We start from the raw sequence: 15043 nt of genomic DNA on the forward strand, positions 1-15043 counted from the left end.
GAAAACACTTAGGTTGCTTTATGATTTGTGAATGATATGCTGGGGCTCTTATAACACTTTTTTTTCCTTCCCAGAATCAGGATATAGAGCATTTTAAATATGAATCTTAATATTCAGGGGGGATATCATGTAGAAATGTTACACCTTTAAGATAGTTGTGCATAGTTTTCATTGTTTAAAATTATTTATTCTTTGATTTTTGTTTTCAACCAGATACCAGAAGCACTGGGTTATGTTCGCCAAGCTCTTCAACTCCAAGGGGATGACGCCAACTCTTTGCATCTCCTTGCACTCTTATTGTCAGCTCAGAAACATTATCATGATGCTCTGAACATCATTGACATGGCCCTGAGTGAATATCCAGAAAACTTTATGTAAGTAGTGTGTTTAGTTTTCTCTCCATTAACTCAGAAAAAGGCCTTCATTATACTTTGCCAAGATCTTCTCTAGTTTGGTCCAGTTGCAACTGGTCTCTGGTGTTAAAGTAGTTTCTTTTTAGAAATCATAATCACTATGCAGTTTAGATAGCATGTGGCCTATCCTAATTCTTTTTAGAGAGTTAATAACATAGCATAGTTTCAAATGAAAACATTATGAGCTTGTTAAATATTGTAGGTAGTGTATTGTCCACATGCTTAGATATTCCTTAGAAATGAGGAAGGAACTTTGCGTCAAGAATCAAATCTAATGTTACTACAAGCTCTGCTCTTAAAACATTTTACAACCTTGATCAAGCCACTTCTCTGGAAAATAGAATTACTTAAAACAGGATGAATTAATATTTGTAAGGTGTGCTGAAAATTTTCATCAGAAAGAAGCACTAAATTTGTGATTTTCCTTTATTTACTTTGAAGGTAAATCAGATATTTAATCTCTAGAGCAGGGTGGAAAACATCCAGCCTGCAAGGTCTTATGAGGCCTAAGAAATCATTTGGTCTGACCTTGCAAAGGCAACTGCAGCCAATGATGAGTTGAAAACTAGGTACAGAAATCTCCCATCGCTTAAGTTTGAAGTCAGTAATTTTGTATGGCTTGCAAATGATGTTATAAATATTCCAATGGACATTCTCAAAAAAAAGGTCCCCAACCCTTCTCTAGAGGAATGACTATGTAAGTCAGAAACTGTTCAGAAGTACTTTTGATCTTCTGGGCCACTTGTCCAGTTTTCACTCCCTATTAATTCCTTCCTTACCTGAATGGAGTAAATGATTATAAGTATTAACATGCTATTGAGAAGTAGCACAAGAATGAAAAGATTCCCACTGGCCCTGTTTTATAATCACTAACCAGAAAGGGCCTATGCTTGTGGTGGAGCAGGGGAGGGAAATAGAGTGATGGCATGGAAGGAATGAGATGCAATTTTAGCTTCTCTTCAGAATGATGTACAAATTCAAAGATTTAAAAGGATTAGGATTATTTTTTGGATTATTCCTTTGCATTATTATCTTCCAGTGTGTTTAATCAATGCATTTCAGCAGTTCTATTTGGAAAACAAGTTCCTAAATTTGATTACATGTTTTGTTGTTGTTATTTTTCCCATCTTTAAGGGAGGAGAAAGCATCTTTGACTACTGGATGCTGATAATTGGGGAAAATTCTGACTTAGGATATAGCACTAAATCAGATATTTGGTGATGTTATATAATATAGTGTAATTTTATTTAATGAGACGACTAGCTATTATTGTGCCTTTTATATCTTGCTGGTCTTAGAATCGTTTCTTTCCTTGGTGAATTTATTTCTAGATTTTGTCCAAAGCGATTTTGATTCTGAGAACCTTAAAAATCATTTCTTTCCCTTTCAATTTCTTTTCTTTTTAAATACTCTGTTCTTTTCCCATCAATAAATTACCACCTGCTATATCCAAGTTCTCTCATAAATATTCATAAAGCTGCTCCTCCCCTGCCCTTTATTCCCTTTTAATTTTACTTTTTTAACTACAGTGTTACCTTACAGTATTGATAGCCTAGTGTGTCATCTGAGAGTAGGATGATTGAATGGAAAACTGTGCTGTAAAATAAGCAGTAAACAATAACTCCTAATATTATCCTGAAAATTGGTGAAGGCTCCAAGTGACAGCAGCTGACAGGCTTTTCAAGTGGCAGACCTAAAGAACAGCAGTAGAGATATTTGAGGAGTGCAAGGCTGTTATTTTAATGTTAACAGTGAGCTTGAAAAGGCAAGGCATATGGTAGTAGGTTGGAAAGCAACAGAAGACTCGATTGCTGTTTAAATATTTGTATTTCTTGATGTGTATTGGGAAACTTATCTTCTGAGAATAAATAGTTCATTGAAAGTTAGGGTCAAACATGGTCTACCAGTCCTCCTGTTTGTAAATTAAACCCATGATTTCTCATTTCTCTCAAACCTGAAGAAAATGTAGAATTAAAGAAAGAAAGCTCTCAAATAATACCAGCACCCAGAAGAATGCTCAGTACACAGTAGGCTTGCAATAAATTTGTTGGATATTGTTGAATGTTATTCCCTGTTTTATGTTTGTATACTCTATTTTCCTGGCTACATTGAGAGTAGAGATTATATATTATGCTTATTTCATACTTCCCATTCTCTTTGGTATAACATTTTGTATTTAGGTAATGACAGTAAATATTTGTTTAATTTCAGAAACAAAAAACTATCTAGAAAACATTAAGATTTGATGTCTGTGTTTAAGATTGTTGATGCAAAAAATTCCTTGATGATCTTATAAAATTAAGTGCTCTTTGTGGCAGTGGGGTGATTTCCCTTCCTAGACTTCATTTTGTGAAGTAGAAAAACCTTTGAATTTTATGACCTGGATTTGAATCTTGAGTATGATGGTCACTACTTGTATGCCTTTGCAAGTTAGCCTTTTTGAGCCTCATCTGTAAAATTCTTTACCTCATCTAGATTACAGGATAATTTCTGATTTTAAATCCTTAGTTACTAGTTGTGACACATAATCACCTCCAATTGATATTGCTTTTTTGACCTTGCTCAGCAGAAGACAGATGTGGTAATAATAGCTATAACTATTCTGTCCTTCAAATTATAGGTCTCAGGGCTGAAAGTGAATCTCTAGTACATCTTTCTACATAGAAGTAGGAAAGAACGGGATAGATATAGGCTGGGGAATATAGAATTAAGATTATTTTCCTATTAGGATTTGACACAGGAATGTTTTCTCAGGGGATGTTGAGGAATAAGAATTCTTCTTCAAGGAAACTTTAAAAATAAGCATTTGATTCTCAGGAGGTAAGAATAACTGTATTTCTACCTGGACAGAAAGGAATGAATTTGAAAACTCTTTGAGGTCTTTTTCATCTCTGATATTTTAAGATTTAAACCTCCTCTTATCACTATACCTATTTAAATGTTGAAAAGCATAAAATAATGGACTGAAAATATTATTTGCATGGTAATTGAGTGATTGAGTGATTGAGACGACCATTGGTGGAGCTGTGAAATGATCTAACCATTCTGAAGAGTAGTTTGCAACTGTGCCTCAAAACCTATTAAACTCTATAGACCCGCTATACCACCAGGAGGTGTGAACTCTAAAGACATTAAAAAAGGAGCAAAGGACTAATTTGTACAAACATATTTATAGTAGTCCTTTTTTTTTTTTTGTGGTGGTAAAATACTGAAAACTAAGGGAATGCTCATCAGTTGGGGAATGGCTGAACAAATTTTGGCATATGAGTCTTACAGAAGGCTGTTGTGCTATAAGAAATTATTATTATTTTTTTAATATCTTAATTTATTATTTATTTTGAGCACTTTTTTCTTTTTATGTTTTGAGTTCCAGATAATCTCCTTCCCTCTTAAATCCTCCCCCACCCACTGAGAGGCAAGCAATGTCATGTCAATTATACATGTCAAATCATGCAAAACATTTTTCTATATTAACCATATTCCCCCCAAAAGCAGGAAAAATAAAGAAAGTAAGAAAATTATAGTGTGTCAGTTCTCTCTTTGGAGGTAGATGGCATTTTTCATTTTGAATTCTTTGGAATTGTCTTAAAATCATTGTGTTGATCAGAGTAACCAAGTCTTTCATAGTTGATCATTATTACAACATTGTTGATACTGTGCACATGAATTCCTGGTTCTTCTTCTTTCTCTTACCATAAGTTTATGTAGCTTGTATGATGTTTTTCTGAAACCATCTTCCCCGGCCCCCAGGCCCCCATCAAAAATAGTGAAATAGCATTCTATTTCTTTTTTTTTTTAATTATAATTTTTTATTGACAGAACCCATGCCTGGGTAATTTTTTACATTATCCCTTGCACTCACTTCTGTTCCGAATTTTCCCCTCCCTCCCTCCATCCCCTCCCCCAGATGGTAAGCAGTGCTATACATGTTAAATATATCACAGTATATCCTAGGTACAATATATGTGTGCAGAACCAAACAGTTCTCTTGTAGTAGCATTCTATTTTAATAATATTCCATAACTTGTTTAAGCATTTTTCACTTGGTGAGCATTCCCTTCATCTCCAATTCTTTACCACCACCACCACCCAAAAAAAAAAAAAAAAACCTGCCAAATTTTTGTAAAAAATATTTTGTAAATAAAAATTTTATAAAATTTTCATTTATCTTTGATCTCTTTGGGGTAAAGACCTTGTAGTGGTAATGCTGGACCAAAGGGTATGCACAATTTTACAGCCCTTTAGGCACAGTTCCAAATTGTTCCCTAGAATGATTGGACCAGTTTACTGTTGCTTCAGCAAGAGTTCATTGTTGTGCTTATTTTTTCCTTATCCCCTTTGGTATTTTTTATTTCTGAAACATATGAGGTGGTATCTCAGAGTTGTTTTAATTTTCATATCTCTTACAAAATCAATGTAAAGCATTTTTTAATAAATAGAGATAACTTTGATTTTTTTTTATTTTGAAAGCTGTCTGTTTATATCCCCTGAGTTTTATTTTTATAAATTTAATTCATTTCTCTACTCTTTATATATTAGAGAAATGAGCCATTTATCAGAAAAAAATTGCTGTAAAATTTTTTTGATATTACTTCATTATAATTGAACAAAATGTAGTTTTTCTGATTATCTCTTTTAAGTCTACAACAAATTTCCCCTAATATTTTATTACATGTAAAAATAATTTTAAACATTTTATTCATATTTTATTTTATTTTAAACAGTAATTTTTCCAAATACATGCAAAAGTAGTTTTCAACATTTACCTTTGCAAAACCTTGTTTTCTAAATTTTTCTCCTCTCCCTCATCCCCAAGACAACAAGCAATCTGATGTAGGTTAAACATGTGAAATTCCTCCAAACATATTTTCATTTGTTATGCTGCACAAGAAAAATCAGATCAAAAGCGGAAAAACACCCAAGCAAACAACAATAACAACAAAATGGTGAAAATATTCCATAGTTCTCTCTCTGAATGAGGATGGTACTTTCCATCACAAATCTATTGAATTTGTCTTGAGTTGTAGTATTTGTTTTTTTAAAAATGTTGAGTTCCAAACTCTCTCTCTCTTCCACTCATCCACTTTCATTTAAGAAGGTAAATGATTTGATATAGGTTATACATGTGCAGGGGTGCAAAACATATTTCCGTATTAATTATGTTACAAAAGAAGACACACACACACACACACACACACACACACAAAACACAACCACACAAGAAAAATAAAGGAAGTTTTAAGAAATTTGCTTTGATTTACATTCATTTTGCATTAATTATTTCTCAGGGAAATGAGTAGCATTTTTTGTCATAGTTGCTGAGAATAACTAAGTCATTCACAGTTGATCATTGCACCACATTGCTGTTGCGGTTTACGGTGTTCTTCTGGTTCTTCCCATTTTACTTTTTATCAGTTCATGTAAGTCTTTCCAGCTTTTTCTGAGAATAATCATCTTGTCATTTCTTTTTCACAATAGTATTCCATTACAATCATATGCCATACCTTATCTGGCCATTCTCTAGGGGATGGGCATCCCTTCAAATTTGCTACCACAAAAAGAGCTGCTGTAAATATTTTTGTATATAAACCCCTTTTCTTTCTGTTTTTTATCTTTTGGGGAAAGACATAGTAGTAGTATTGCTCGGTCAAAGGATATACTTGATTTTATAACCCTTTGGGCATAGTTTGAAATGTGTTGTTTTTTTTTCCCCAGAATAGTTGGATCCATTCACAATTTCACCAACAGTACAGGTGTGCCAATTTTTCCACATTTTCTCCAAAACTTGTCATTTTCTTTTCCTGTCATATTAACTAATCTTATAGGTAGGAGTGGTACCTCAAATTGTTTTAATAGACATATATCTAACCAATTGTGATTTAGAGCATTGCTTCATATGACTATAGATAGCATTGTTTACTTTTGTCTGAAAACTGCTTATTCCTTTCCCTTGACCATTTAGCAATTAGGAAACTACTTGAATTATTGTAAATTTGACTGTTTTCTCTTATTTGTATGAGAAATGAGGCCTTAGAGAAATTTTCTGTAAAATTTTTTCCACAATTATGTTTACTACTGTGTATTTTCCTTCATCCTATTTTTCTTCTTGTTTTCCTTCTCTTTCCATGCCTTCTATCATTAAAAGTGTTTTGCTTTGCCTAGTAACATCAGGGATAAAATTTCCCATTATCAACATTATTATTTGTGAAGATCGCGTATTTATAAATCAGCAGGAGTCAGGAATTCAGGTTAGGAGAAAATCGTCAGTCTTTATTCTCAGTGAAGAAGGTCAGGTGGAAGAAATCGGGTGTTTGGCAACTAGTCAAAGGGCTAGCTACCAACAGCCAATGACCAACAGCTAGTATTGAACCCAGGCCCAATCTCCCAGCTTCTCTTCCTTCTCTCTCTGCCTCCACCCACCAAAATTGCATTTCCTACACAACACATCAGGACTTGCAGGGTGGGAGGACCATTCTTTATTTAGTCTCAACTCAAACCTCAATTCATCCCGCTTTCTTTTATTTTGAACACATGGTCATGCCATCCCTGCTCCTCAAAATCAGGCCCCAAGGGAGGTGATCATACCTCCTTCTCAGGGGAAGGATAAAGCCCAAAGGAGGTGATCCCAGCCCCGACTTCTCAGGAAAGGGTGAAAGCACTAAAAAGGGTATCCCCCTCCCTGACATCTCAGGAAGGGAATGAAAACACCAAAGGGAGTGGGATTGCTAGCGGGTTTCTGGGTGAAGGGTCTTATTTACAAACCCATAGCATGGGAGGTATTACACAAGCACATAAAATGCTGAAGGGCTATTAGGGATGACTCTCCCCACAGTCAGTGCAGGCTCGTGTGGTGTAAAAACATGTTGACATGCAAGTGCAGAATACAAACAATATAAATCAACATGGTGTTGGAAAAGTCAGAATCCTAGAAGGGGGTATTAAACAACAGTCACAATCCTTCTTCAAATGAGATATAAAACCAATCTATTGTCCATTTCTTCACATGTCAGAATCCAATGATCTCCCTGAGTTTTTAAAGTCCTGCAAAGTCTTTGTTGTTGGGGAATCCAATATTCCAGCGATTTTAAGTCCTGTAACGTCTTATCATTTCTAGAATCCAAGTTCCTGGGGTTTAAAGTCCTATGTCTCAGAAATCCAGTGATTCCTGGGGTTTTCAATCCTTGTCTCAGAAATCCAGTTTCCTGGGGCAATCCTATTCCAGAGAAGTCAAGTTCCTGGGGTTTCAAATCCTACAAAATCTTTCATGTCTCAGGAATCAATGATTCCTAGGGTTTTCAAATCCTTTCTCAGGAATCCAATATTCTGGGGGGTTTGGGAAATCCAACAATCTTTGTGTCCATGGTCAAAGCCCAATAACTGCCCCCTCTTTCAATGGGAGCCAATCAAACAGAACCACCCGATTTTCTTGGGGTCTTTTTTGCAAGGGTCCTCCATCTCTTGTGAGATTGAATTTTGTGGCACCCATCGTTCCTTCTCCACCTGTAGAGATAAACAAACCCTCTCCCCAAAGCAGTTGCCTGTCTTCCTTTCCATTCACCACTTTTGGTCTCCCATCACCTGGGATTATCTAAAGATATGGAGCTGTCGCACTGGACACAATCTTCCGTTGGGTTTAAACCTTCTCGGGAAAGGATCTTACAAAAATCAAAAGTTAATAGTATAAAAACTAGATTTAAAGTTCTCTGGGTTACCTGGGCTCCCCTTTCTTTTGTTTTGGAGGGCGTCTTTATCTCTGTTTCTCCCTCCACTATTGTTTCCTTGAGGATGTCTGTTTTATTGCCCACCCAATAATGTTGTGGGGTTAGTGACCTATTCTTTTTGGGGATTCTGAAGAAATTCTACCAAACTGGATAAAGACAGGCGACCAAAAAATTTATAATGGGTCAATCCATTTGCCAATTTCATTGGGTCTAAACCACGAGGGTTTTTCCCTGGGCAGTGTGGGAAGGTGGAAGGAAGGTGCCTTCAAATTTTAAACTCCTTCTTCCTCCTTTGATTCCAAGTTTAAATGGCGGCACCTGATGATATTTAGAATAGATCCTGGGCTTCTTGGAATAAAGGGGATTGACCAACATGTTAGGTATCTGCCTTTGGTTGCCATCAAATATGGGACCTGAAAGTCCCACTTGAGAATGGTGTTATATAGATCTTACCTGGATCTTTCACTTGCTTTGAAGTTTCTTAAAAGGCTGATATAATGAGCTAAAAATTTTATTTGGGCTGTGGCAATTCTTTGTACCCCACCTCTGAATAGGCAATCAGTATTTATTTATGTCCCTGGATAATAAGTAAGAAGAATGATTCACCCCAATTCATTCTGTAGTGGACTGAAAAGGGTTTTTTCTCTTTATAGTTGTCGGGAAATTGCCAAATATTATGTTTGGATGCATCTGTGAAGATAGTTGGTCCTTTAAGAACTTTAAAACTTTTTCAGAATCCATCACCAATTATGTAATGTCTGGTTTGTTGTGGAACCCAATTATAAAATTTGGACCATGGCTAATAAAATTTCCACTCTGGGATGGTTCTCCCACATTAATTTGTGTATTTTATAAAATGTTTCTTTCGGTCTTTTCCCAGATAATTACTGCTAAACAGGGCCTTTAATAAATTCTAAACAACACTGGTAATGTAAAAGGCTTTTTCTGGTTGTGCGGAGATTTGCCCCTCTATCACCTGTTCCTTGATGAAGGACTGCTTGGGTTCCTCTTTTTGGCAAAACTGATATCTCAAGGGGGTTTTGAATGACTCTTTCAACCCCATTGGATAAAACCAGTTAACTTCCTCAAACCTCTTGAGCTTCTTTTGTAAGGGCTGGTGAATTTAAAGCACTTCTCCCCTTAAAATGTCTATATTGAACTGCTAGGTGTCAAACCTAACACTTGCATCCATTGGATATTCCTATCAATTTCTGAAAATCATTCAATTTTTACTTTTCTGTTCTTAAGGACAGTTTTGTACTTAAGCACCTTGGGTATACTTCTATCCTTATTGAAAAGGAACATTTTTGAATTTTTTCTGGTGCTATTATAATTTTAATTCCTTAGTTTTCTATGGTCTTTTGTAGACATCTTCTAAATTTTGTTCCTCAGTGCACATCCCAAAATTCATCCTGTAATGTAATAGCATAACTTTTGAATACTTTTCTTACGGACAAAACAGCACAACAACATTTGAAATAGTGGGCTGTTTTTCATTCCTGTTAAAAGTGTCCATATCTTTTATAAGGCTCAGCTAAGTTAACGCTGGGCACTGAAAAACAAATCTTTTTTCCTCCTTATCCAGAGGGATAAATAGAAACAATCCTTAATATCATGACCCAAAGGCCATTCTCACAACTGGTAGGAGATGGGAATCCAGGCAAGGTTCCCTGTTCCTCTCTTCATTCCCTTTTCTTTAATCCGTTATCTCCTCCATTTCCAGATTTCTTTTCACAAAAAACACTGGGGAATTCAAGGACTTAGAGGAAGGTTTTAAGTGTCCTTGGTCAAGCTGCTCCTTACTATATCTAATAAGGCCTGAATTTTATGTTACTTAAGGGCCACTTTCTATCCACACTGGTGTATCAGTTTCCATTGGATAGGAACATGAAATGTTGGCCTTCAAAGCCCCTTAAAAACAATACTCATTTTAATCTAATTGTGAAAATGTCTCTTCCCTACAGATTGATGGGGATTTTTCAAGTATAAAAGAATAAAAACTCCTGTTTTGCCTTCAAAAGTCCATCATAGGGGAAAACAAAGGGTGTTTCTGCTTTAATCTTAGTGACTGGGCCAGCTGGCACCTCTAATGACTGTCCGATCTCCAGTTTACCAGTCCTTCAATGGAAGGCCATTTATATAGATCATGGTATAAATTGGTCCAGTAGTTACACTGCTTCCAGTAAATTTGGATTTTGTTATCTGAAATCAGAATCTGGTGACTATACCAAGCTGCATTGGGTTCTGTATGGTAAACCTGATCTACTATTCCTCCTGGGTGATAAAGTCACAATTATCTGCCTATATTGGTAACTGGGATATTATTACAATTCCCATTTCCCAATCAGTGTGTGGATGGACACTGTTTTTCATACTCTCAGGAGGTAAAATGGTCAACCTACTTGCCTGGAAAGGGATCCATAGGCTGGAGAAACAATTTCACCTCTCCAGGGGGTATCTCGTTGCTCAGCTGACAACTCTATTCTCCCTAATTGTAATCCTTTCTCCCATCAGGTTGCTTCCTGGCTTTGGATTGTGTAATCCTTTCTGCCATCATATTTCCTGGCTGATTGGTCATATTGGGGTATTGGCCATCTAGGCCTCTGGGGTCCATTGGCTGCCATTCCCCAATGTTTTGCGGGGCCCTGGGGCTGGGCCCCTCATCCCTTCCCTGAACCTGTCACATTTGGGGGAATGGGAAGCCTCTGTTGCATTTTGGACATGGGGTACTGGGTCTTGTTCTCCCACCCTGCTTTCTCACTCTGCCTCTATACCATCATTGAGCTTTCAGATGCCCTACTTTACCACACTGAAAGCATTGACGTGTCTCTCTAGAAGTCCCTTGCCGGAAGGGACTCTGTCTACCCATGTTGGGATCTTGGGAAGTCTGCATCTTTTGTATCTTTTGGGCACCATTTGCCTTATGCAGCTCTTCCTCTTTAGAATCCCTCCCACCCCTTTTGAGTTCCTTTCCCTTTCTTATACCTTTTCCTTAATACAATTTTCCTTTTCCCTTTTCCTCTCCCACTTTTTAATGAGGTGAGAGAGATTTTTCTGTAAACCAAATATGTCAATAATTTTCTCTTTGAGCCAAATCTGATGAGAGTAAGATTCATATAATGTTCCTCCTCCTCCCTAAATTCCCTCAGACACGATAAGTTTCCTTTGCCTCTTTGTGGGATATAGTTTCCCTCTTTTAATCTCCCCTTTTCCCTTTTTCTGATACTATCCCCTTTTCAACTTCCCCCTTTTTTATATTATATCAGTAAAATCAAATTGTGCATGCACTCTTTATATATGTCTATAACAGAAATATAGGTCTCAAGAGTTCTTTTTACCTTTTTCTGCTTCTCTTGAGTCCTATAGGTGGAGGTCAAATTTTTTGTTTAGCTCTGGTTTTTTCATTAGAAACAAATGGAACTCATCTGTTTCATTAAATGTCCATCTTCTTCCATGGAAGAAAATGCTCTGCTTAGCTGGGTAGTTTATTCTTGGCTGCGTTCCAAGTTCTTTTCCCTTTTAGAATATCAGATTCCAAGTCAGAAGGGTCATTTTTAAAGAGGTCTGGGAACCCTTGTATCTACTGCTGCAGAATGAAATGAATAAATCAAGGAGAACAACTTAAACCACAGAAACCTAGTAAATGCAAACAACTTTGAAAGACTTCAAAACTTTCATCATCACAATAATCAACCAAGAAGGATAATCATGAAAGAAGTTATCCATCTCTTGACAGAGAGTCAAGTAATGGACTTACAGTGGGAAGTCAAAACAGATATTTTCTGGACATGACTGAAATAGGAATTTTACTTTGCTTGACTTTGAAGATTTTTTTTCAAGAATTTTGGTTGTTTTTTTTAAAGGGGGGGGAGAATTGTGTAGGAGAAAAAGTAGATTCCTATAGAGTAAAAGAAAATAAGAATAAATTAGAAAAAAATTGAAGTATATGTCTTAGTGAACATTCTCTATTCACTCTTTATAAACCATGAACTATATAAATATAATTGGGACCAAAATGCATGCTCTGTCTCCTTTAAAAAAAAAAATAACTTTGCATGTTTTCCTTTGATTGATATGCCTTGCTAAGTCATTTTCTCATTTGCCAAGAAGATGGAGTTAGATGCCAATGTGATGAATGGAAGAGGTTTTTTAAGCATTTTTTTTTCTTGAGGACAATGAAGCAATAGGCCATGACTCTTTATAGGCCTATTGTATGTTCTTCTAAGAGCTTATGGCCTCCTGTAATTTTTGCTAAAGTTTTAAGGGGAAAGGAGTATAGCCAATTATAACATCAGTTCAGGAGTATTTTAAGAAGAGGCCAAATGTTGATAAAAGGTGAACAATTATCATTTTTTAGGTTTCAGGAAGAAGAGGAGAGTAAATAGAATATCTCACAATTATATATATTTTAAAATGACGTTGATGAATGGAAAGATATTTTATGGCACATGTCACAATTAGTAAGTTACATGAAGTAGAGGAGAACAGATGGAAGTACCATTAATTGCTATTACCAGGTGCAGAATTTTTAACTAGTGGAAGGATTGAAGTAATAGAAGAGAAAATTGGCAATTTTTTATTTTATTTCACTTTTAAATAATAGTTTTTTATTTTTGAAATATATGCAAAGATACTTTTCAATATTCACTCTGGCAAAACCTTGTATTCCAATTTTTTCTCCCTCCTGAGATAGCAAGTAATTCAAAACAGGTTAAACATGGGCAATTTTTTTCTATACATATGTTCACATTTATCATGCTGCACAGGAAATATCAGATCAAAAAGAAACAAAAATGAGAAAGAAAGAAAACTAAAAGCAAACAAGTAACAACAAAAAAGGTGAAAATGCTATGTTGTAATCCACACTCAGTCTCCATAGGCCTTTTTCTGGGTGTAGATGGGTCTCTCCATCACAAGATCATTGAAACAGTGGATTCACCTCATTGTTGAAAAGAGCCACACCCATCAGAATTAATTGTCGCATAATTTTGTAGTTGTCTTGTACAATGATTTCCTGGTTCTGTTCACTTCATTCAGCATCAGTTCATGTAAGTCTCTTCAGGTCTCTATGAAATCATCCTTCTGGTCATTTCTTACAGAACAATAATATTCCATAACATTCATATACCATAACTTATTCAGCCATTCTCCAATTGATGAGCATCCAGTCAGTTTCCAGTGCCTTGCCAATACAAGAAGGCTGCCACAAACATTTTTTGCACATATGGGTCCCTTTCCTTCCTTTAAGATCTCTTTGGGATATAAATCCAATAGAAACACTGCTGGGTCAAAGGGTATGCACAGTTTCATAACTTTTTGAGCCTAGTTCCAAATTGCTCTCCAGAATGGTTGGATCCGTTCACAACTCCACTAACATTGCATCATTGTCCCAGTTTTCTCACATCTCCTTCAATAAAATGGTCAATTTTGAATTTATAGAATTGAAAAGCTTTTGCACAAACTATGCAGTTAGAATGAAAAGTGAAGAAATTAATAGGGAAAAATTCTTTGCAGTAAATAGCAAGAGTTGTTCCTAAATACATGATTGATCAAAGGTCTCATGAATAATTTTCAGAAGAAATGGAAATTATCAGCAACTATATAAAAAGTTGTAAATCATCTTTTCCGTTTAGCTGCAACTTATATTTTTTAGTTTCAATTTTAATGAGAATGTCCATATTGATATGATTTGGTTTACTTAGTTATATGTATAGTTGGTCATTGGACAAAGGCTGTTGTGTTTACAATACTAGTACTTAAATTCTGTTTATAGATAGTCTAAAAACGCTTTGTGACTATTAGCACCCTTTGTACTGTCTTTTCCATTCTTCTCTTACCATTGCTGCACACTCGAGAGGAGACTACACCAGCTTGAGGGCCATTTTATGACTTGTTTCATGGATTTCCATGGGCAAAGCTTTTCTCATCAAGTGGCAAGCCTCCCAGTGTTGAACTTCATGCAGGCTGACTCTCCTCAGGCTGGCCTCATTTGTCCTGAGGATCATACCCAAAGCCTTTGCCCTGTTGTTGAACTTGTCAGAAATTGCATTCTTCTGATGTGACCTTTTAGAACCCGGTGTCCCCTCTATGATACAATGAGTTTTTGTAGCAGAACTTTTGTGGGTGAATGTCTTTATATAATACCTATTAATCTGTTTTTTAAAAATCTAGTTTTTAATAAAGAGGAGAATCCTGGGCTGACCTATGATCTTTTGTTCTTGTTGTCCCAAATGGCCAGTAAGATACAGCAGAAAAAGGCTACAGAAGCCTTTCTGGTAAGATGGCCATACAGCAGGATTTTTGTTTTATATGTCAAGGAATTGAGGTATAGAGAGGTGAAGCATAGGGAGTGTGACTCCTCTCCTGTATTCATAATCTGACTTCAGAATTTATGAATTTGGAGGGCTTCCTGTATGCTTAACAACTTTTTGCCAGAAGCTTAAAACAGACTTATACATGTAATAGTATTTCTCTTGGAAACACCGTAGGTATCACAGAATTATATTGTTAGAAATGAATGGGACCCTGAGAATCCCCTAGTACAGTGCCAAATGCCCTCAATTAACAGATGAGAACATGGAGTCATCGAAAGAAAAATTACTTACCTAGGGTCATGCAGTTTATGATGAAGCCAGAACTAAAATATGGATCTCCTAGTTCTCAGTCCTTTTTTTTTGCCATTTCCCTGCACTTTTATATTATCCTTGGTTTTTTTTTTTTTTCTTTTCTTAATGGAAACCTAATAAAAGAATAGAATTTTATAGAACTCAATAAGTTTTTTTGGTGGATTTAGTCCTGTTGATAAACATAAACCCTCATTTTTCTTCTCTTTATCATTACCTTTTTTAGTTGCCAAAATTTCAACATATTACTTAATTAAAATTATAATAATTAAGTGTGTAATTTATT

The 15043-nt window shown here is 35.8% G+C and overlaps 1 protein-coding gene across 7 annotated transcripts in view; it reads left to right on the forward strand.

The window, feature by feature from the left end:
• The window catches only part of TTC7B (tetratricopeptide repeat domain 7B), a 310918-nt gene that overhangs the window by 177124 nt on the left and 118751 nt on the right, over window positions 1–15043 (forward strand). For all 7 annotated transcript variants that reach the window (XM_031952351.1, XM_031952352.1, XM_031952354.1 and 4 more), the window contains one exon: window positions 214–374. In XM_031952351.1, coding sequence (XP_031808211.1) covers window positions 214–374 — 161 coding nt within the window. The remainder of the gene's footprint in view (window positions 1–213; window positions 375–15043) is intronic.

Source organism: Sarcophilus harrisii, chromosome 2, assembly GCF_902635505.1.
Source record: "Sarcophilus harrisii chromosome 2, mSarHar1.11, whole genome shotgun sequence".
In the NCBI taxonomy this organism is placed as follows: domain Eukaryota; kingdom Metazoa; phylum Chordata; class Mammalia; order Dasyuromorphia; family Dasyuridae; genus Sarcophilus; species Sarcophilus harrisii.